Raw genomic sequence first — 22087 nt, forward strand, 5'->3', positions numbered from 1 at the left:
GGTATGTTTACTTTTATGACTTGAAAATGTTTCTTGATTTTCTAAAATAAAATAAGGAGCATAATAAAGTTAATTTTCTATGTTTAAAATAATTATTTAAGTAATCTTGTGAGTATTTAAAATAATTTCATAAATGATTTACTTTGATTTATAACTCTCTTAAAATCATTAAGAATTTCTTTAAGTTATTTGGATTATTTAAATCATATATTTTATATACGTATATAAAAAAGGGTTATTTAGGAACTAACTTAGATCTCGTTAACATATATTATAGACTCCGATTTCGTAAACGAGGAATACTAGGAGTACTAATACGTTCGCGAACTTAACTTTTAGGCACGCGTCACGAGGTGATCTCCGATGTCCATCTAAACATATATTGCGTTAGTGTAAAACGAATTGATTACGAGATTATTATATGCTTATAAAATTTATAAGTATCGACTATAACTATGGATTGTCGACTTAATGCAGATTATGAATACGAAGAACAAAATGGACAATGACTATGGATTTCGATTATGAATTATGAATCATGATGATGGACGATGGACGATATGACAAAGATGTTTATTATAACGTTATTAAAATTGTTTAATGTCATTTAGTAATGTTATAGTTATGGTTATTATTATTAATATTATTATTGTTATTATTATTACTAGTATTGTTATTATTATTATTATTATTATTATTATTATTATTATTATTATTATTATTATTATTATTATGGGAAATTATGAAAGTTGAAATTGGTAAGAACTTGTGATAATGAAATGGTTATGAATATGAAGTGATAAATGAACTCAAGTGACGGTTGTGTTTATGAAATGAGTTATTGAAACCGCTATGGATGGATTGAGAATATGATGGATTATGTTCACACTGGATTGAACAAGATGACGTAAATGTGTACGTGATTTATGTGATGACTTGAATTAAAATATGTTAATCACGTAAAGTGAAATATTAGAGGGAAATGATGAACAGGTTGCCCTGTATGAGAGGTTTAACGACCCCTACAAGTTCTATGGTTACTATGCTGATTATTCTGTTATTGTCTTCCTTCTATCTTGTTATGATCTAAGTAGAAGGGGTGTGCACACTAGGGACTCTGTTATTATGGCCATTATGATATTCGTAAGTGGTTACAGGGGTTCACCGCAGCCTACAAGTAGGTGGTTACAGGGGTTCGGCCCGGCCTACAATGTTGAAGTAGGTGCTTATAAGGGTTCGCCCCGACCTACAATGTTGAATTAGGTGGTTACAGGGGTTCGCCCCGACTTACTGGCGTTCTCTTTCCTCTCTTGAATAACTGGATTAATTGAATCAATGATATGATTATTTAGTATATATATATAAAGGCAAGATCATGTGAGAAAGGAATTTAGGTGAGAAATGAGAATGAATAAGGACCATTCGATCTAAACAAATCATACGGTTGAGATATAACCTTAAACAAACAAGTTTACTCATTTTCTCACGCTAGTATGAGTTACTCCATCATCTTTTACCACCATTTTCTCTCTCATCGACGCAAGACCAAAATTAGTGTTTCTCATTCATCAAATGAATTTGTATTAACAAATCGATCAATCAAATGCAAATCAATCATCTTTAGTTTTACGAATTGATACCGTAAGTCTCTTCCCCATCTAGATCTATCTAGTACTCATCCAATTCAATTCATTCACTGTGATTTACTATTGAATTTTTCAAATATTTATGGTGATGAATTCATCTTTATAGTTCGGATTGTTTTATGTTTTTATGTTTCTTCGATTTTACGACTTGATGTTGATAGATTTAGTTCGAATTTTGGTACGTTCTTGCTGAAATTAATCTATGCATTCGTGGATTGTAATGTTGTCAAGCAAACCGTAGGTAGGTTGGTCAAGTGATTGAGTTGCACGAACTTTTGTTTGAGTTAAATAATTATTTATTACTAGAGTTACAACAATATTTATTTAGAGTCATAGCTGGCGTTAGTTAGAGTTACTTCATCTCTTTTTTAGAATTATAAGAAGTGGTAATTATAGTTAGGGGAATACTTATTTAGAGTTATAAAAAATAGTATTAAAATTACAAAAATACTTCTTTAGAGTTATAGAAACTAGTAATTAGAGTGACAACAAGCTTGGTATAGAGTCATAAGAAATACTTCTTTAGAGGTATAGGAAATAGCAATTAGAGTTGCTATTTTAGAATGTTTGTTTAGAGTTGTAACATTGCTTGTTTAGAGTTATGTCAACTCTTTTTTAGAGTTATTATATGAACTAGTCATTATAGTTATACCAATACCTCTTTGGAATTGTAGGATGTAGTAGTTAGAGTTATAACAACCTTTGTTTAAAGTTATAGGAAGTAGTAATTAGTGTTATGTCCACACTTGATTAGAGTTATAGGAACTTACAATTACCAATGTATCTAATTTTTAGAATATAGTGATTGCATACACTTCGATGAAGAAAGTTCCTTTTCTTGACATATAAATCAGAGGTCGTTCAGTTAAAAAATTATGAATGTTGGGTGGCTTTGAGTTTAACTTGAATAAAGAGTATTATGAATTTGATCATTTTTTGTATGGGTGGCTTTGAGTTGAACTTGAATAAAGAGTATTATGAACTTTGATCATTTTTTGTATCCTTCAAGTTCTATGTTTATCAACTGCGAATTTGCTCAACTTGGATTCTTCATTTGATTTTGAATTTTGATTATTCTTTGTTGTTTCCCTATTTTCCTCTGGTGGGTTGTATTCATTTGAACTATGAAAACTATTAGTGTTATGATAACATTTGTTTAGAGTTATTGAAGAACTAATTAAAGTTGTATCAATACTTTTCTAGAGTTGTAACAATATATTCTTGAGTTATAGGAGGAACTAATCGGAGTTGTTAATTACAATACTTTTTAGAGTTGTGGCAATACTTACTAGAATTTTTTGCACGCGATGCGTGCTTGAATTTTTTCGAACATAAACTCAATTTTCTTCGGCATAAGAGTCAAAAAATTTGAACATTAGACGTACGAAGTATAATTGTTTTTAGTTGCAAAATTTGATTGGTTTAGTTTCTGTCACTTAAGTCTCTCACTATTCTTTTTTTTTTTTTTTTTTACTTTTCAAAGTAAAATTCTATGAATAAAATAGAAAATTTTTTGAATTTATTTATGATTTCTAATATTATAATTTTGTAGTTGATTTTTGAATTAAGTACAGTACTTCATAAATTGTAAAGAAAGTAGACACTTTGATTTCAAGTCAATTTTTTCATAGGTTGTAATTTGTAAGTGAATTTTTAAGTTTTTGTAAAGTTTTCTCATTTTAGTGATTTGCATAACGTAAATTATGCAATTTTATGATTTTAGTTGACTTGTGAGTGATTATTATAATTATATTTTTGATATTTTTGTTTGAAGTCCCCTTTGATTTGTAAGTGAATTTGTAATTTAGAATGTAAGAGGGTAAGATAGTCTCTTCATTCGGGGACAACATAGCTCCCTCCTTCCCTTATATAATAGAGATATGTTGTACTTTAATTCTTGAATGATATTTTATATAAACCTTTTTAGCTTGATAATTTATCGCTATTATATAATAGAAAAAAATACGTCCAAATATATGTAAAAGTTTCATTATATATAGGAAACACTATAAAAAAGTAAATAATTTTTTTCCTTGTCTAATTTCTAAATTCTGATTTCACTACAAATATACCTCTATTTTTTATCATGACCCACCATCAATTGTGAATGGTTCTTGAGAATAGTAATGTGTAAGTAAATTTTTGTAAATGTTTTTGTATGTATTGACGTTCTAGGTTATTAGTTTTAGTTTGTATATTAATTTGAGGTTTTAATAAAGTTTCCTGGTTATTTGAGTGTTTTATGTGATTTTTATTACGTGATTTTCTCAATTGTATGGGTGATTTGTAAAGTTTCTTCTTTTAAGTGATTTGTGAGTGAGTGTTGTAAATTTATTTTTGGTATTTTGATTTTGACATCCCTTTTGTAATTTAGAAAGAGAAGGGGGGCAAAATAGGCGTTTCAAAAGAGGACACCATTGCTCCCCCCTTCTCTTATATAATAGAGATTTAGAGTTATACCAAATCTTGTTTAGAGTTTGTAGGAACTAGTCACTAGAGTTATACCAATACTTTCTTTAGAGTTGTAGAAGTATTACTTAGAATTTTAACAACATTTGTTAAAAGTTAAAGGAAGTAGTAACTAGAATTATGTACACACTTGTTTAGAGTTGTAGGAAGTAGTAGTTACGGGTCAATATCAATGCTAGTCTAGAGTCATTTTAGAAGTGCTAATTAGAGTTACACCAACATTTGTTTCGAGTTATATGAACTACTAATTAGAGTTATACCAACATTTGTTTAGAGTTATATGATGAACTTAATAGAGTTATAGCAATACTTCTTTAGAGTATATCAATGCTTGTTTAAAGTTGAACTTTATCTTTTTAGAGTTTATAGGAAGTCATTAGAGTTATACATTATGTCCACACTTGTTAGAGCTATCAGAACTAATATTTGGAGTAGTATCAAGACTTGTTTAAAGTTCTAGGAAGTAGTATATAAGAGTTACATTAATGCTTGTTTAGAGTTATATGAAGTATTAATTAGAATTATAGCAACATTTCTTTAGAGTTGTATAGTTATAGCCCTAGAGTTATACCAATGTCTCACTAGAGTTACGACAATATTACTACTCTATATGATGAGTTAAGGCACATGGATTATTGACTAAAGTGTGTTTGCTCAGTATTGGAATTATGTTTTCCATTTGATAGCCTGTTAGCTCAATTAGTAGAGTATTATGTATGCAAATACACAAAAATATAGGTTCGACTCCCATACAGGCTCTTATTATTTAATATGCTTTGAGCACTTCTTATTTACATGGTCTTGTTCAGCTTTTAGATGTAATTTTGCTCTTAAGGCTGACCTGGTAATGTGGTAAAAGAAGAAAAAAAAATGTGACTAGTTTGAGTCAAAATAATGACAATTTTCAGTTCTAGTTTGTGCACGTGAGTCTTAATGTACTTATTTTATTCTACTTTATGTTTAGGGTTCTAGTTGTCATATCATAACCTATGTGGGAATCGAACCCACATCTTGTGCATGGCAAAATACTCTACCATTTGAGCTAATAGGTTTTATAATACTAGTGAAACTACACAAGTACTTACTTCTAGCTTATATAACTCTACTCAAACTACTAATTTATATAACTCTAATCATAATCCAATATCTTCCCAATAATCATTGAAGAGGCAAGCAAGCCTGCATGAGTGTTTAACTAGGAACATAAAAGTTGTATTCGAGAAATTAGATTTTCTAGGGGTTGCCATCATACCTTGATGCAGATTCTTTAGCAGATGTTGGGATAGTTTCTAATCCAAAATCTGACGTCGGGAATCACCATCTGATTTACAAAACAAAGCCAGAGTACTTAACTTCCCCCATTTGGTTATTAAACTTGCTAATTACAGCATATGGAAACATGCAAAGCAAGTGGAACTGGTAGTTTTACCTCAGCAGGTTTAGTAGTATTTCTTTATTAATTAAATATGTAGACACCCATAGATAGCGATATAGGATTGTTTTAGCTTATTCTTCTGTAATGATTCTTTTGATAAAGGTATGATATCAACCTAAAAGATTCTGCTTAACTTATTCAATTAAAGAGAAATCATCAATCACAAGCATAAATATTAGAAACATGATTTCTCACTAATATATAGTCGAAGTGATCTTACCATTGCTAGATCAATGAGGTGCATCCAAAGCACTGTCAATTTCCATACCTAAACTCCGATGAATATCAAAGAATCTGAAATTACTATGAAGGTAACCTCCAAGTAATGGAATTGTTAGAGTTAGTGAATAGTTAGAGTTATAGCATCACATACTTACACTTCTTAAAAAGAGACAATTCCAAGCACTAACAACGCGGCTAAGAGTAGTACTGTAGTAGCATAGGTAGCAAACATAATCAAATCAGATTTTGCATCAAAAAAAATCGAACCAGATTCCCCCGATTACTAACTGATTGGGATCAAGATAAAAACAAATGAACTATACACAGATAAACTATAATCGAAGATTCAATGAAACTTATATCCAACAACAAATGACCTAAAATTCGTCAAGAATTTTTTTTTTTGATAATTTCGTCAATAAACTAATTAATAGGAAATAAAATCGAAAGACAAGAAAATGTAAACTAAAATTGAAATATTGAATTGAAATTATAAGAATGAAAAACACAATATACTTACACATAATGAATTGATAATAAACCGAAATTGGCAGTTGAATTTTGTCAAAAATCTCCAAATTGGCCTCAAAAATAATCCAGATGCACCTGGAAATAATCACATCGTAATAATCTAAAGCATTGACTTTCACACAGATATGATGATTTGGAAAAAAAAATCAGTCAAGATTGTGCTAAAAATCAAAGAAACGAGAGGAGAGAGAAACAAGATGAGAGAGAAAGAGAGAATGTTCAGGAAAAATTCAATGCGCGACAAACCCATGAAGGTTTTGGGAATTTTCAATTAACTTTTTTCTTTTAATCTGGGTCGTTAAATAGGTCATGATCTAAAGGCTGATATTTGTTCTCACTTCTCATATAAAACATCATTCTCACCTGAACTCAATTCTCTCTCTCTCTCTCTCTCTCTTCTATATATATATATATATATATATATATATATATATATATATATATATATATATGTGCTATGACTTCCAAAACTATTAACCTACTATTTTACAAAGTATTTTCAACTTAAGTATTTTACGGGATGGAGTTGGAATTACTCAGTTTTTATGATTTTTGGGAGCTTGTCTCTCTCGTCTCTTTTCAATGTATTTGTGCAGGTGGGTGATCGATCGGGGGAACAAAAGGGAAATCATTTAGAGTTGTCATCCACTTAGCATATGATTTAGCTTCCGCTGGAACTCTGAAACACTTAATTAATTAGTAATGTTTAACTAACGATTTACTTTGGTGGTAAGGATTAATGAATTTGAGTTTAGTTTGTTTTTAATTTAGCCTTGCCTTTATTTCCAAGGAGATAAGTGCAGCGGTAGCGCCACCCGTTGAGTCGAACCCTCGTGGATTTATTCCCCCCCAAACCCGAGCTTTATCGATTAAAGAAGGGTTCGGGTCGGTGGGGGTGTTCCACATACTCCTAAACCCCTAACAACACTTAATTCTTCATTTACCAAATCTACTAGGCTGCTGTTATGCGTAATTAATTTTATTGAAAAACTAAGTTTTAAAAAATCGGAGTTTTGGATTGGATCAAGTGTAGAGTATGGAAATTTAGATTGAATCGAATTCAATCTCTAATTGATTTAAATTCAGATTAGAAAATTAAAATCCAAATTTTACTCATATCGAATTAAATTAGACCCTAATTCAAATCATATGCCGAACTTTCACCGTGTTTATAACAGCTATGAATTTCGAGTTTATCGCATTTCTCAAGTATAATTATCGTACTCTTGCACTTCACCGTCTATCTTTCTCATCCTCGCTCTTCACTTTGGAAATTTATACTTGTTTTTTTCCAATCTCATCAACAAATATACCCAAATTCTCCCTGTGCCAACACCGTTGTTGTAGTATCCAACCAACTAAAGTACTAACTATGCAGATTTTCTTGGATTTTCTGCCTTAAAATCCCCAAAATTCTTGTTAAATCAATGGAGATTGTGACCGGAGATCGATACCTTGAATCCTTGGTGAAATTCGTTCAGAAAAACGCAGGCGGATTACTCGAAGGAACCCTAATTTTAAAACTGAACCCAGTCGGGCTTCACTATGTACAATCGAGATTGGAAGCGCTTCGTGAACTGGAGAGATTGATCGCCGGAGCTCCAGTTGATTATCTTCGCGCTTACGTTTCTGATCTCGGTGATCACCGCGCTCTGGAGCAGCTTCGGAGGATCCTATGTCGTCTTACGTTGTTGAAGATTGTATCGGTTCTTCCCCCTTCTTCCAGGGATCCCACGCCTTTGTCGTTGCTTGGTTTTGGGAGATTGAAGGTTCTTGAGCTTCGTGGTTGCGATCTTTCCACAACGGCTGTGAAAGGGTTGCTTGAGTTGAGGAATACTTTGGAGAAACTTATTTGTCACAATTCCACTGTAAGTTTAAGCTCAATTGTTCTAGAGATTCATCAATTTAATTTCATTGGCTGTATTTATGACATTTATTGGGTGTGATTGACTTGGAAGCGATCTACGAGTGCCGGGTTTCGAGTTCAGATGGGCCATGTACAGTCTGTTTCGTTTGATGGAAAATGGTTTTCATAAAAATATTTCAGGAGGATAATGTAAATGAATAGTAGTTTTGCTTTGTTTTGTTTGATGGAAAACTATTCAGCTAAGAAGGAGAAAATGGAGAGGTTGGGAATGAGTTAGTCGAGGAGATTGGTTTTTCTTCAACTTTGGAGAAAAATGTTTACAAAAGAATGGAAAACTCTTTTCCACTTTAGTTTTCCTTTTTCAGTTGCTTGTCCAACCAAATAAAAGATTATAGAAAAAATATATTTTTCCTCCAAAAGAAAATGGTTTTTGAGGGGAAGGGCTCACCTAAATGCCTCATGCATCCGTATTTGGCAACTTTACGAGGATATATGATGGCAATTTGACACTAGTCATTGTAATTTGTAAACAGTTTAAGCATCCATCTGGTTGCTTCATGATTGTTTTTAGGTGGTCAAATCCTCATCTATAGCATGCTCAAAATTTAGGAGGATGGAAAGTTGTAATATGTGACTAGAAGCACAATTCCTTGTTTATGTTCCAAAACTAAAAGCTAATACAACTCTAGTTGGTATTATATTATACAGAAGGTTCTTTACATTCCAATTCGGCCCTCTTTGCAAATTTCTTTCTTTAGAATCAGAGCTCCCTTCGTAGTTGGTGTTATAAGGAACGAAACTATAGTGAAACATCTTAATGAGCTTGATTCTAGCTTTGACTTTGACAAAGGAAATGTTGTACTTGAAGAAAACTCGATGATGAAAATGTGCTCCTTTCGCATTATTTTTCTAGTGCATCTCTACTTTCGCCAATCAAATTACAATTCCCGTAGTTATGAATGCCGAGGATGTTTATAAAATGACAAAACAAAAATTGTTCCCGAATCATGCTATGAGGGTTCAATATTTGTTTAGTACTTATTAGCCCTTATTTGAACTAATATAAAAGTATAGGGCCTTAACTTATTAGCCCTTGTAAACTAATGTGAAATTATGGCACTTATTAGCCTTATGTGAACCATTAATCTATATCTGTATTGATTGAAAATTGGAACTAGTATTGGTTGTGAGCTGAATTTGAGTAGGCTTTATCAGATTATTCATAAACTTATTGCCCAATATATGAAGACATATTTCTTGAAGTGAAACGAATAGAGCACAAGTGTGGCACCAAATAGCACAAATTTAGGTGCATGTGTAATGATTTTTTCTTTAATTTTTTACTTAAAAAAGAAGTTTCACGATTTTTAAGTTTAGATAATTGCTAGTAGGCCACTTAAAATTTAGAGGGTAAGTAAGTTTAGATGAAGGTCAATAAGCTCATACAATTTAAGTTCTTTTTAGGGATCCAAGTTATATTTACAATGATAATAAGTGCACACCAATTGAGATTTAGGTAAAAAATACAAGATAGAGCCTATAAGTTCAAGATTAGGGATCATAACAATAATTTAAATAAGGTATTTTGTTTTTTTGTTGATTCATTTTTTAATAGATTAATGCTTATGTCAACACTTATATTTGTATAACTAGCTTGGAACTTAAATAGCGTAGCTTGATAATCTAATTGCACCATGCCCAAAAAATGTAGGAGGGGTTTTTCGTTGAACAATTTTGGCAACTTAGTTTTATAAAGCACATCAAGAGGTGCTAGCCTCCTCGTTTCTAGAAACCCTAGGCATAGTGGATGATGAGGCGTACCCGAAGCAATTGTCCTTCTTAGTTTTTTTTGTTTGGCCCTTCATCAAATTTTTTTCATTCTGGGTTAATAGCACTGTTCCTTGAATAAAACATAAAAAGAAGCATATCTTGCTCTAAAAATGGAAGTAAATTTAGTTAGCCTTTTGCAAAAAAAAGTGTGTCACGCATGTGTGATGTGCATGTCTTCACCTCGCTGCTTGACTCTAGAATCCTTTTGCTTCTAAAGACACCTCACACTTTTTAAGAAGGTTGGGTGATTTTTGATGGTCATTTGAATTTATGATTCCAATTGGTGTTTTGCTAGAAGATGTACTTGCATGGTTTCACCATGTCATAAAGGACTTCTATGTAATGAATTCCAATCATATGCATGTCGAAAAGGAAAGGGCACAATCAAGTAGCAAGGTGGCTAATCACCTAAGTCAGTTAAATTGCAGCATTATGTGAATGGAATAATTAGTGGCACTTAGTGTCATAAGTTGTTAGGGAAACACGAATATTTTATTTTTGAGAGGAAGTAGTGAATGTATATTAAGAGAAGAGTGTAAAGGAGAGAAAGGAAGCGAAAAAGTAATGTGTAGTTTTATTATTTCGTTTTGGGAGTGTCCGAGCCTCTCAAATGCTTAGTGGTGACCATCTTAATATAAACGAATCTCTACTTGATTTTAGCTTGCATTTCTTCTTGCTTACTGTCATTGAGAGTGCTAACTGAGATCGTTACACTTGGTTCAGAGCACATATTCATGACTCCGATGAACACCTCTCAACGGATAGATATATTAGAGGAAAGGTTGTCTTCCCTAGAAACCATTGTTTCAAATATGTGAACCAATCAAACCTTGCGGTTGCTACCATGAAGCTATTTGTGGTGGATTAGATTGTGGTGAGGCGAATCGAAACTTTTAAGCAAAATAGAAAAGATATTTAGGCGTTGGATGAGAGGTTGGAGGGTCGTATCTCTCGATCAAGAGAGATGTTAATCAAATTAATGAGGGAGAGCCAAGAGAAGTTCCAAGCTGAGATGCGTTCTTCGACCCAAGCATGTGGTGCAACCGGTGTATGAATAAGTTGGGAAGTGTCGCTTAGGACTTAATTGGAGAAATGGCTGGAGGAGAGCGTAATGGTGAAGGTAATGGTGGAGGAACCCCTAATAGGTGAGTTTATTTTGTAAACAGAAGGTTCGGTGGTGGTGGGCCGGGAGGGTACAAGGTTCTAGTGGTGGTGGGTTTAGCGGTGGAGGTGGAAATTGGCGTTATTGAAAATTAGACATGCTTATTTTTGAAAGAAGAGACCCCGTCGGATGGATTTGAGGCCCGAGCGCTCATTGTATCGATTGAAAGGCGAGAAGTTGGAGGTGGCTGTAGTGGCGACAGAAGGCGATGCCCTTCGGTGTCACCAATGGGAGAAAACGACATTCCATTCACCTTTGGACCTATTTGAATCATTTCGCCATGCCTCAATTTCGGCCAACCCACGCCAGCTCATTTTGAGTAGTAGGTGCCTTAGTTTTAAAAAGCGTGCCCAGGGTGCGACTAGGCGTCAGGCGGATCCAGACGACGACGACAAAAACGCATCTCCAAAGTGAGGCAAGCCGAACTACCCCAGGCGCTCAGAGGCGCGCGCCTTGATACGCCTCCGCGAAGCGTAAGGCGGCCGCTTTTGGTAGAGAGGTACGGAAGATAAAGGGAAAAAGCAGATCTAAGAAAAAATAAGAAAATGTCTTCAAATTTTAACTTACCTTTGCTTTAATTTGTTAATTTCGAGCAAAAATCCTATGTTAATTGCATGATATCTTATCAAATCAAAGCTTAATTAAAAGCCCTAATTTTTGCAAAAACCCTAATTTGCGAAATGCGAACCAATAGCACAAATTTGTGGTCGTTGGGTGGACAATACTTGCCGAAAAGACTTTTCTGGTGGCCAACGGCACCTCCCGTCATGTCCAGCGCCGACATAATTTTTCTCGAGGTTAGTTTGCTCTGTATCTCTACGACCTTCTCTTCTTCTCTTTCTTCTCTTTCCTTCGAACTTTTGAGGCGAACTCCTTTCTTCTGTTCTTTCGTTCTTCCATCTATCTCTTTCTTCCTTCGAGGTTTTGTGGCTTCTGCCTTATCTCCAACCTTTTTCTTTGTATTTTTTTAACTTCATGTCTGATTAGCCATGTGAAATGTGACCATATCAATTTTTCAATTTTATTTTTATTTTTCTTATCCTCTCCCAGTCTCTTGTCCTTTCCTTCTATTTTTTTTTTTTTTTTTTAAATTATTGCTTCAGTTTTTCTTAGCCGATGACTAAGGTTTTTTTAAATAAGTACCTTAATTTCATTGATATAATAAATAGGCAATCATAAAATTTTACAATAGCGAATCTAAAGTACGAACAATAGCTTTTATTTTTTTAAAAAATTACAATAGCTTATATATTTTTTTTTTCTGTCATTATGTTCTTTGGAGTACAAAATATGTTCTATGGTTAATTATTATTAAGGATTTTGACCCCAAAGATGCGCCTCGTCTACGAGATGCGTGCGCCTTCGCCTTGCGCCTCCCTTCGCCTCGCGGCACGCGCCTCCCTTTGGCACGTGCCTCCCTTCGACACGCGCCTTTAAAACTAAGGTACGTGGCCATACTGCCGCAACTTCATCGCTGTTGCTTTGCGGGAAAGGAATTCTAGAGTTGATACTTATTAGTAAGTTTGTTAATGGGTAAAATGCATATAGATTCGAGTCCTCGACCCAATTAACCTATAAGAAGCTATTGAGACGATGGGCCGACTTGAAGAGGGGAATCGAGTTTTTCGATCGAGGAGGCCTAGTTCCAATTTAATGAAAAGTGGATCATTATCTATATACAATTTAAGCCCAAGTGTGCCTAATTATTATGGAGTCCAACCCACTAACCCCTCAATTAAAAGTTGGGCCTCAAATCATAATGAATCACAAGGTTATGTCATTTCACCCAAATCATACGCAAGTGCCATAAAAACTTACAGCGAACTACGTCGGCTCTCACAGAAAGAGTGGCGAGCCGAGGGCATATGTTTTGCATGCGATGAAAAATGGGCGGCAGGTCACCGGAAGAAGGAGTTTAGCAGTAGTAGTAGTAGTAGCAACAGCAATAGAGCGTTCTTCTTATGGATAGAGGTGATGATTTTGAACCTTAGTCGGATTTTTGATGTAGTGAATGGCCAATATCGCCACTAAGGAAACAACAACCAATGTATCCCTAAACTCTGTTATTGGTTTATTGTGCCCTAAATGGTTGTTATGATGATTAATCCGAAGTGACACAATTTCATTTCCTTAGAAATGTTTCACAGGCTTCCGGTGATAGGGTCAAAGGGATTTGGGGTGTCTTTGGGGAATGGTGAGGCGTTTCGAGATAATGGGGTTTGTAAACACGTGTAACTCGCCTTAGAAGGGGTTGTGTTGATAGTGGAAGATTTATTCCTTTGGGCTTGGGTAACTCTAACCCATATTGTTTGTTAAGTGGCTTGAGAAATTAGGGTTGTTGTGACAAATTGGAAAACCCACAAAATGCAATTCAAGGTGAACTTAGTTGGAGATCCTACTTTGGCATGATCTCATGTTTTCTTGAAGACTATAATTTGAACCTTGCAGAAGGAAGGGGGAGGACTTTGGTTAGAACTGAACCTAAGTGGAGAAAATGGGGGTAGTAAGAGAGTTTGGAACGTTGCATGAGTTTGTGCAAGAAGTGTAGGATAAATTTTCCCCGATTTTTGTAACACCACTCCATCACACTCAAAGAGGGTAGCAATCCCGTGAGTGTGCGGCCCTAACGTTAACAATAGTTTCAAAAGGATGAGATTGAATGTGTAACACCACTCCATCATGCCTTCCACTAGCCTATTATGGAGTCCGGTTTTATTGGTGAAAAAAAAGAATTAATCATGGAGATTTTGTGTTGATTATCGGGCTCCCAACAAGGAAACTGTTTCCGCCAAGTACCCCATTCCGTATTGATGAGCTTTTAGATGTGATTCATGGTGCCACTTTGTCTCTAAACTTGATCTTCAAGCAGGGTGCTTTCAAATTTTGGTTAGGGCAGAAGACACACAAAATGGTCTTCCGTACACATAAGGGGCATTAAGAATTCTTGGTCATGCCTTTTGGATTGACAAGGCTACTTTTCAATCATTGATGATTGACGTTTGCCGCCGTTACTTACGGAAATTTGTGTTAGTGATATTCGATGATATCCTTGTTTATAGTAAGACGGTGGCGGAATATGTGAGAAATTTGGAGTTGGTTTCAGTAATGAACTAACATCATTTGTAATGAACTAAGCATCACTAAGCTAGATAAAAGAAGAAGATTAAGGAGTAAAACTGATATTTGATTAATAATAATGAATTTGACACCGAACAAGATAGAAATAAGCATTCGAGAGGCTTGTTTCCCTCCCCAAACTAAACTACTAAATCCTTTTATATCTTCTTCATACCTTCTTCTTTCCCTAATCTCCTCTATTTATAGTGTATTTGCCTTATTCTCCAAGCTAACATCATATTAACTAATGTATCTAAAATACCCCTCCCCCCTAGGCTAGTCTATTACAATACTAACATGCCAAACTTCCACCTTGTCCTCGAGGTGGATAGAAATCATGATCATCTTTGTCACCATTGTGAAGAAACAAGACTGTCTATTTTTGGTGTTTCAAGGAGTCAACAATGAGCCAGGTAGTACCACTTTTGGAGTAGAGTAGGTGGAGCTCCTTGGACACCAGTTGCAGTTGAAAAAAGGTGTTGGATGAATTGGACTCACTGGGTGGTAAAAGAAATAGTGTGAAGAGATGGGCTGTACAGATTGAATGGGTAAAATTGGGTGGGTTTAAAACAATTGGTTAGGCTGAAATGGAACTAAGGGGTGATACGAGTGTGGGCTGGAAATTTTGAATTTGAAAAATAGGTGGGTCCATGAGTTGAAGGGTTGACCACTTGAACTTGGGTGGAGTAAATGGGCCTAGGATGAGTGATGGCGGTATAAGGCCTTCCTTCTCTAGGCATATGCACTGAATTGCTTCCCATTTGAGGCTGCCCCACTATTTCTTTGAAAACCTTGACCCTGAATATGTGACCTGAGGTTAAAGACCATTGCTTAAAAAAATGGAAAATGGGCTCCAATTGAGGAGGCCCAGTTTCTTGGGTCAACTCTCAAAACCTTGGGCTAGTCTCCATCTCATCTTCATTACTTGCATGGACCTGGCTCAAAGCATGGGTCCTCAACAACATCCATAGAAAAAACTCGGTTGCGGTTTCGTTTGCGGGAACAGTTGCGTTGTCACGGGAACGACTTGTAACGAGGAAATAGAATGTTCCGCGGCCGACTGATATTTGATTGATAATACAGAATAAGGTTATGGACTAGCATCACTAAGGTTGATAAAAGAAGAAGATTAAGGAGTAAAACTGATATTTGATTGATAATACTGAATTTGATAGTGAACAAGATAGTAACAAGCTTTCGAGAGGCTTGTTTCTCTCCCAAAATTAAATTGCTAAATCCTCCAAGATTTTCTTCATACCTTCTTCTATCCCTAATCTCCTCTATTTATAGTGTATTTGCCTTATTCCCCAAGCTAACATATTAACTAGTATATATTACTAAAATACCCCTCCCTCCTAGGCTAGTCTATTACAGAGATCTTGGCTGACAACAGTTGTTTGCCAATATGAGGAAGTGTGATTTTGGGCAGCAGCAAGTTGCATATTTGGGTATTTAATTTCCATTGAAGGGGTGGCTGTGGATCAAGATAAGGGCTTGAGTGGTCATTGCCCCGAACTCCGAGGTTTTCATGGCCTTATGGATACTATCGCAAGTTCATAATGCACTATGCTCAGATTGCGGAGCCACGAACTGTCTAGCTCAAGGACTGTTTCGGATGGTTGATGGAGGCTACAATAGCTTTTGAAAGATTGAAAAAGGTTGTGACCAACCAACCTGTGCTTGCTATGCTAGAGTTGGAGAAAAATAGTTGAAACCGATTCTTCGGGCTTTGGGGTTGGTGCAGTTTATAGTAAGTTGCTTGGCCCCCACCTCAACGCAAATCGCTCTATGAGAAAGATTGATGGCTATTTGCTTGGCAAAGATTGATGGCTATTTGCTTGGCTGTGCAAAAGTGGAAACATTATTTGTTGGGCCATCACTTTGCAATTCATACGGACCAACAAAGCCTCCGCTACATCACACAACAACGTGAGATTGGTGCACGATGCATAAGTGTGTAAGTGGATTGATTGGGTTCGACTTCATAATTCAATTCAATCCGTGAGCGGCAAACCAAGTGGTCAATGCTGTGTCCAGAAAATGGTGGGAGCCGTGGAATCGGGCCTTTGGTGATAATTCGAGGGGTGGATTAGGAGGTTTTAGAGTCGAAATTTTGAAGGACCCACCCTGAAACACATCAGGCGAGAAAGGCGAGAAATTCAACAGGAGGTTTATCTTCATGTGGGCTTCACCCTTGCTGGAAACAAGTTGCTGTACAAGGGACGAGTGGTCCTACCAAAATATTCCACTTTCGTTTCTAAGTTATATAAATATCATGAAGCACTTGTCGGTGATCATGTCGGGGAGGTTGAAACATACCTTAGAATGGCGGCGGAGTAGTATTGGAAGTGGGATGCAAGGACATCACAAGTTATGTCCATAAATGAGGTGTGTGTCAACAATAGAAAGCATTTCAACAATCTTCAGCAAGTTTACTTCAACCTTTGCTCATGCCCACTTGGATTGGGGATGATTTCTCAATGGATTTCTTTGATGGATTACCTATTTCCCTAGACACTGTTTTGGTGGTAGTGGATCGACTACATATTCACATTTCTTAGGCCTACGTCATCCTTTTGGTGCTTTGATTGTTGCTAATGTGTTCATTGAAGAGATTGTGTGGTTACATAGGTTTCTTAGTTCTATTGTGTCAAATAGGGGTCGCATTTTTCTGAGTACTTTCTGGAAGGAGTTATTCCGTCTCCAAGGTAACACCCAGAAATGCAGTACTTCATATCACCTGCGAACCGATGGGCAAATGGAGAATGTCAATTGGAGTTTGGAGATCTACCCCCGTTGCTTTGTGGCTGAGCACCCTAAATCTTGGGCTAAGTGGGTACCATGGGTTCTTTTCTCTCATAATACCTCACCTCACATTTCCACAAAACTCACTCCTTACAAAGTTGTGTATGGGCGGGACCTTCCCACATTTGGCTCTTTTGGGTAGAGGACATTCTCCAGTGGACAGTTTGGAAGAAATGCTCCTGGAGCGCGATGCCATTTTGGATGAGCTTCAAAAAGGAGAAATGAGTCTTTTGAAGTGGGAGACAAAGTTTACTTGAAATTGCATCCCTATCGTCAAAAATCAGTAGCAAAGCGTCAGTTTCAGAAATCGGCGGCTCGTTTCTAAGGCCCATTCTTTATCATCCGTAAGGTGGGAAAGCTAGCCTATCTTTACAGCTCCCCGGTAACAGCAACATCCAACCTACCATACATGTCTCACAGCTTAAGAGAGTTGTAGGTGACAGTCCTGTGTTCCCTACCATTCCCGAAGAGTTATACTCTGACATGGAGTTGGTAGTTGAAGCTAAGGCCTTGCTGGATGTGCTCTATATTCAGGAGTGTACATCAATTAAGACTGAGGTCCTGTTGAAGTGGAAGCATCTACCATACTTTGAGGCTATATGGGAAGACATGGACACTATTCATGCTAGATTTCCGTCTTTCCACCTTGAGGACAAGGTGAGTCTTTTGGGGGGGGGGGGGGTAATGGTATGAATTCCAATCCTCCACCTTTGCTGACATATGCATGTCGAAAAGGAAAGGGCAGATCAGTCAAGTAGCAAGGTTAGCAAGGGCAAATCAGCCAAGTCAGCTAAATTGCAGCATTCTGTGAATGGAATAATTAGTGGCAGTTAGTGTCATAAGCTGTTAGGGAAAAAGGTATATTTTGTTATTGAGAGAAAGTAGTGGATGACTGGATGTATATAAAGGGAAGAGTGGAAGGGAGAAAAGGAAGAGAAAAAGTAATCTGTAGTTTTGTTATTGTTCATTTTAGGAGAGTCTGGGCCTCTTGAATGCTCAGTGGTGACCATCTTACTACAAACTACCTTCTACCTGATTTAGCTTGCGTTTCTTCTTGCTCACTGTGTAGTGACAGCGAGTGCTAACTGAGATCATTACATTGTAAAATAGCTTCTTTTGGAACTTTTTTAGTCATGAAAATTTATATATCAGATGTTCTGGTTTAATTATAGATCAATCTCCAATTATCTATAGAAGTACATGCATGGAATGTTTTCGTTTTAAGAGTTTAATTGTTACTAACTCTTTACCTCCAAATAGGCAGCAATGATTACCGTAACAAATTGCAGAGATAGGTTATCTATGATCTTTTCTCTATATGTATGAATATGGGTTTTTATCTTTGTCCTCTAACTATCTCCGCACAACTTACTGATTTTTTTTTTTTTTTTTTTTTTTTTTTTTTTTTTTTTTTACCTTTTTCCAATTATCTTCAAGGGAGTGCTAATAAAGTTCCAGTAAGATCTTTTAAGAATTTTCCATATAGAAGTACAATCTAGTGTATCTATATTTTGTAGACATGTGGTTGTATTCATTTATTTTGCTACGACCGCTTCCTTTGAAACATGGATATGGGCAGACGACGAGCGGTATTGAAAATCAATGAAAAGAGATACATGTTCTTGAGTGCAGATGCGTTAGATATTCATGCAGGACATTCCACACTAAACATACTGTGAAAGCTCGTTTTTATTCCCCAAATATTATTTCATGTACTAAAGGAGCTGTAACTATACATCTTTGTTGTTTCTTTCTTAATAGTCTCTTTACTTACCTTATTTTTGCTTTTATTTTGATTGTTTCCTCTCCTTTCTGCTCAGTTTTGGTCAGCAAAATATGCTGGTGCTTTGACGGTCATGCATGGTGATCTAATTTCTTTTCTCTCTGTTGAATTTCAGGATGCATTACGTCATGTGTTTGCAAGTAGAATTGCTGACATAAAAGAATCTCCCCAATGGAACAGACTATCGTTTGTATCCTGTGCATGTAATGGTTTGATTCTAATGGATGAGTCATTGCAGCTCCTTCCAGCTGTTGAAACCCTTGATCTTAGCCGAAACAAGTTTGCAAAAGTTGATAATCTACGAAAGTGCACGAGATTGACACACCTGGATCTTGGATTCAATCAACTTCGATCAGTTGCGTCATTTGGTGAGGTAATTCTGGCTGGTAGAAGGGCTTGAATATGAGTGAACATTCAGATATAATTTCTTTTTCCCACTCTCTTGCACTTCCATGTAACTTCCTTCACCTTCAAGACTACCTTTTGTCAACTGTTTGGCAATTCGGAAACCGGGTTTCCTTCTTCACCTATTAACTTTAACCTAATTATGAAAGTGGTAGAATTGCTGGCATAAAATAATTACCTCTCTGGAACTAACTATTGTTTGTATCCTGTGCATGGAATGTTTTGATTTTAGTGGATGAGTTGTTGCAGCTCCATCCACCTGTTTCTTCCTTCATTTAATTATAACACCTAAGTATATTTTCTGTCTCCTACTACTAATTCTGTTACTTTTTATGTTAATCTGATTGTTTTGCAGTAGTTAATCAGGAGTAGAACTAATAGTAGTAGAAATCAATACTACTGCTACTGCTACTGCTACTACTACTACTATACTATCTCTTATACTTCTATTCTTTATTTCTGTTGCTATGTCCGTTCATATTAATACATCACCTAGTGAGTATTCGTATATAAGTCTATTTCTGAATACTTACCATCAATCTCTTTGCATGCAGTTTTAGGAGGATAATAGAATAGACTAACTGATAAATTAACTAAGGCAGTGTGTGGGAATCTTGATTTCATTTCCTGGATTTCAATTCTAGATGGTTAGATTCCCAAATTGAAATTTAAATTTTTTGTTTGGGAAAAGTAAGTTCAAATCAATTATTTCAAATCCAATGTATTGTTTGGATAGAGATTGGAATTTCAATTTCAGAATTCATTTTTTCACCAAAATATAATAATCGCAAATTAGCTACAAAAAGGAGATTAATACTACAATCGAACTACACCTTGGTTCTAAAGTCTAAACTATATCGTTATAAAAAATTATAAAAGGAAATCTTGCCATTGGCTATAAAGTTTTTCATTGTAAAATATAAAATAAAATTGGAATCTTGCCATGGTAAGAAAGGAGGCCCGTCAAAACAAAAGCAGGAAGAAGTGGGAACAAGCAGAGGAATCTGAAATATGAATGTTGCGCCGGTGTGGATATGAATCGACATCAACCTTATTGGTGGCCTGTACTGGTTGCAACATTGGCAAATAAATGAAATATGGTGGTGATGGTGGAAGAGAGAGGGTGGAGAGAGAACACAAGCTTTTATTTCTAAGGATAGAGTAAAGAGAAAAGAGGAGTAAGGAGGTATGGTGTGCTGTAATTTCAAATGACATGTCTGAGATGTCATTTGAAATCCTTACTTTTATGGGTCTTCTCTATTATGCCAGAATTTGGGCTAATTCTAGATTTGAAATTCTAGGTCCATCCAAGCATTTCAGTTGTCCAAATCCAGAATTTGAGGTCGAATGCTTCTATGCAAACACACCATAAAACAATTTAAACACCTGCTAGGAGTGATTGAGTTATTAAGTGTGTAAGTTCAACTTAATTTGTGTTGTTGCCTTGTCTTCCATCCTCCTAAAACTAGAGAGGATTTTGGTTGCAAGTATTTAAAAATAGTGGAAGTGTATTCTGTGTGTTATTCTTGTTCTTGTGATTTTAATACGAGAATTGGCTCATTATTGATGGTTCACGATTATTGTATGTGAGCATCCAAGCTCCTGACTTGGTGGAAGCATTTCTAACAAAAAGCAAATATTGGTGCTTAGTTCAAAATCTACTTTGGTGGTGCAAGCATGGAAGAGGTCGTGGTTGTGGGGTATTAATGCTATTCCCATCAAATTACTTTGAAAGCTATATCTCCTAAGTGCTTTATTGTGCTTTGCAAACAATTTTACGTGAATAGCATGTTAGAAAAATTCCTTTTCATTATTGTAACTCAAGATTTTGGAATGTATCCTTAAAAATAGGGTTTGCAATGTCTTTGTTTTTAGATATGATAATTTATAAATATATATTTTTAAGTCACTGAGGGGGTGTCACCTTATACAAAAGGAGGGTAGAAGAGGGAAAAACTTAAGCCCTTGAACTACCATGTGGCAGTTTGACTACAAATTTAGGAAACATCAAGTATCGCTGGGATAAAACACATTACTGCAGCTATAAAATAACCTAAGGAAAAGGAAGGGAAGCTTTTTTCAACAGAATTTCACTTTTTTTATTCATGATAGTTGAAATAATAGAATTACTTTTCGGAACTTGTTATTTTCTCGCAGAATATAGAACTTATGAACATTTTTGTCTAGACTGGGCACTTAGGTTTTTGTTTTGTGAGTTTCATAGTATAAATATGCTTAATGGGTCAAGGCTTTTATCAAAGATTGTAAAGTTTTACACGATAACATTTATGTCTATTGGATTGATCATTTTTTTAACTGGAATTGAGAAAAAGAGGAAGAGAAACAAGAGGGGTGGGGGGTGGTGGCAGGGCTATTAAGGGGCCTTGCTGCAAGCACACAAGTAAGGGGCATGATCGGGGGTGGGAATGAGGCGAGGCGAGCCCGAATAGTGTTAGCTATGTTACCTGGACTCGGCTAGGAGTGTCGGATATGGGTACGGATCCGAGTGCCTGGTACGACACTTACAAAAAATCAGGACACGAGGACTCTGTCCGATATTTGGACACGGGTATGGGTATGCGAAATTAATATTTTATAATATAAAATTTAATAATTAATCTGCTAATTCATATTTTATGATTGTATTGTTAATAGGCAAAAAAAATTAAGAAGGAAAGCTGAACAGAGGAAGGGAAGGAGAGAAGGAAAAAGAAAAAGAAAAAGAAGAAGGAAAAAGAAAAGAAAGAGAAACAAAGTCACATGAACAATGGATGAGAAGAAAAAAAAAAGAAACAAAGTCACGTGGACTTATGTG

General features: G+C 35.7%; 1 protein-coding gene across 3 annotated transcripts in view; it reads left to right on the forward strand.

Annotated features, from left to right (window-relative positions):
* Nucleotides 1-7492: 7492 nt before the first annotated feature.
* The window catches only part of LOC104901365 (hypothetical protein), a 29904-nt gene continuing 15309 nt past the window's right edge, over nt 7493-22087 (forward strand). For 2 of the 3 annotated variants that reach the window (XR_007269229.2, XM_010688932.4), the window contains exons 1-2: nt 7493-8171; nt 18983-19240. Coding sequence is in view for 2 of the 3 variants with exons in the window: in XM_010688932.4 (XP_010687234.1) it covers nt 7731-8171; nt 18983-19240 (699 nt within the window). In the remaining variant the exon portion in view is untranslated. The remainder of the gene's footprint in view (nt 8172-18982; nt 19241-22087) is intronic. The other variant, XM_010688930.4, reaches the window with a different exon arrangement.

This window comes from Beta vulgaris, chromosome 8, assembly GCF_026745355.1.
Source record: "Beta vulgaris subsp. vulgaris cultivar EL10 chromosome 8, EL10.2, whole genome shotgun sequence".
NCBI lineage: Eukaryota > Viridiplantae > Streptophyta > Magnoliopsida > Caryophyllales > Amaranthaceae > Beta > Beta vulgaris.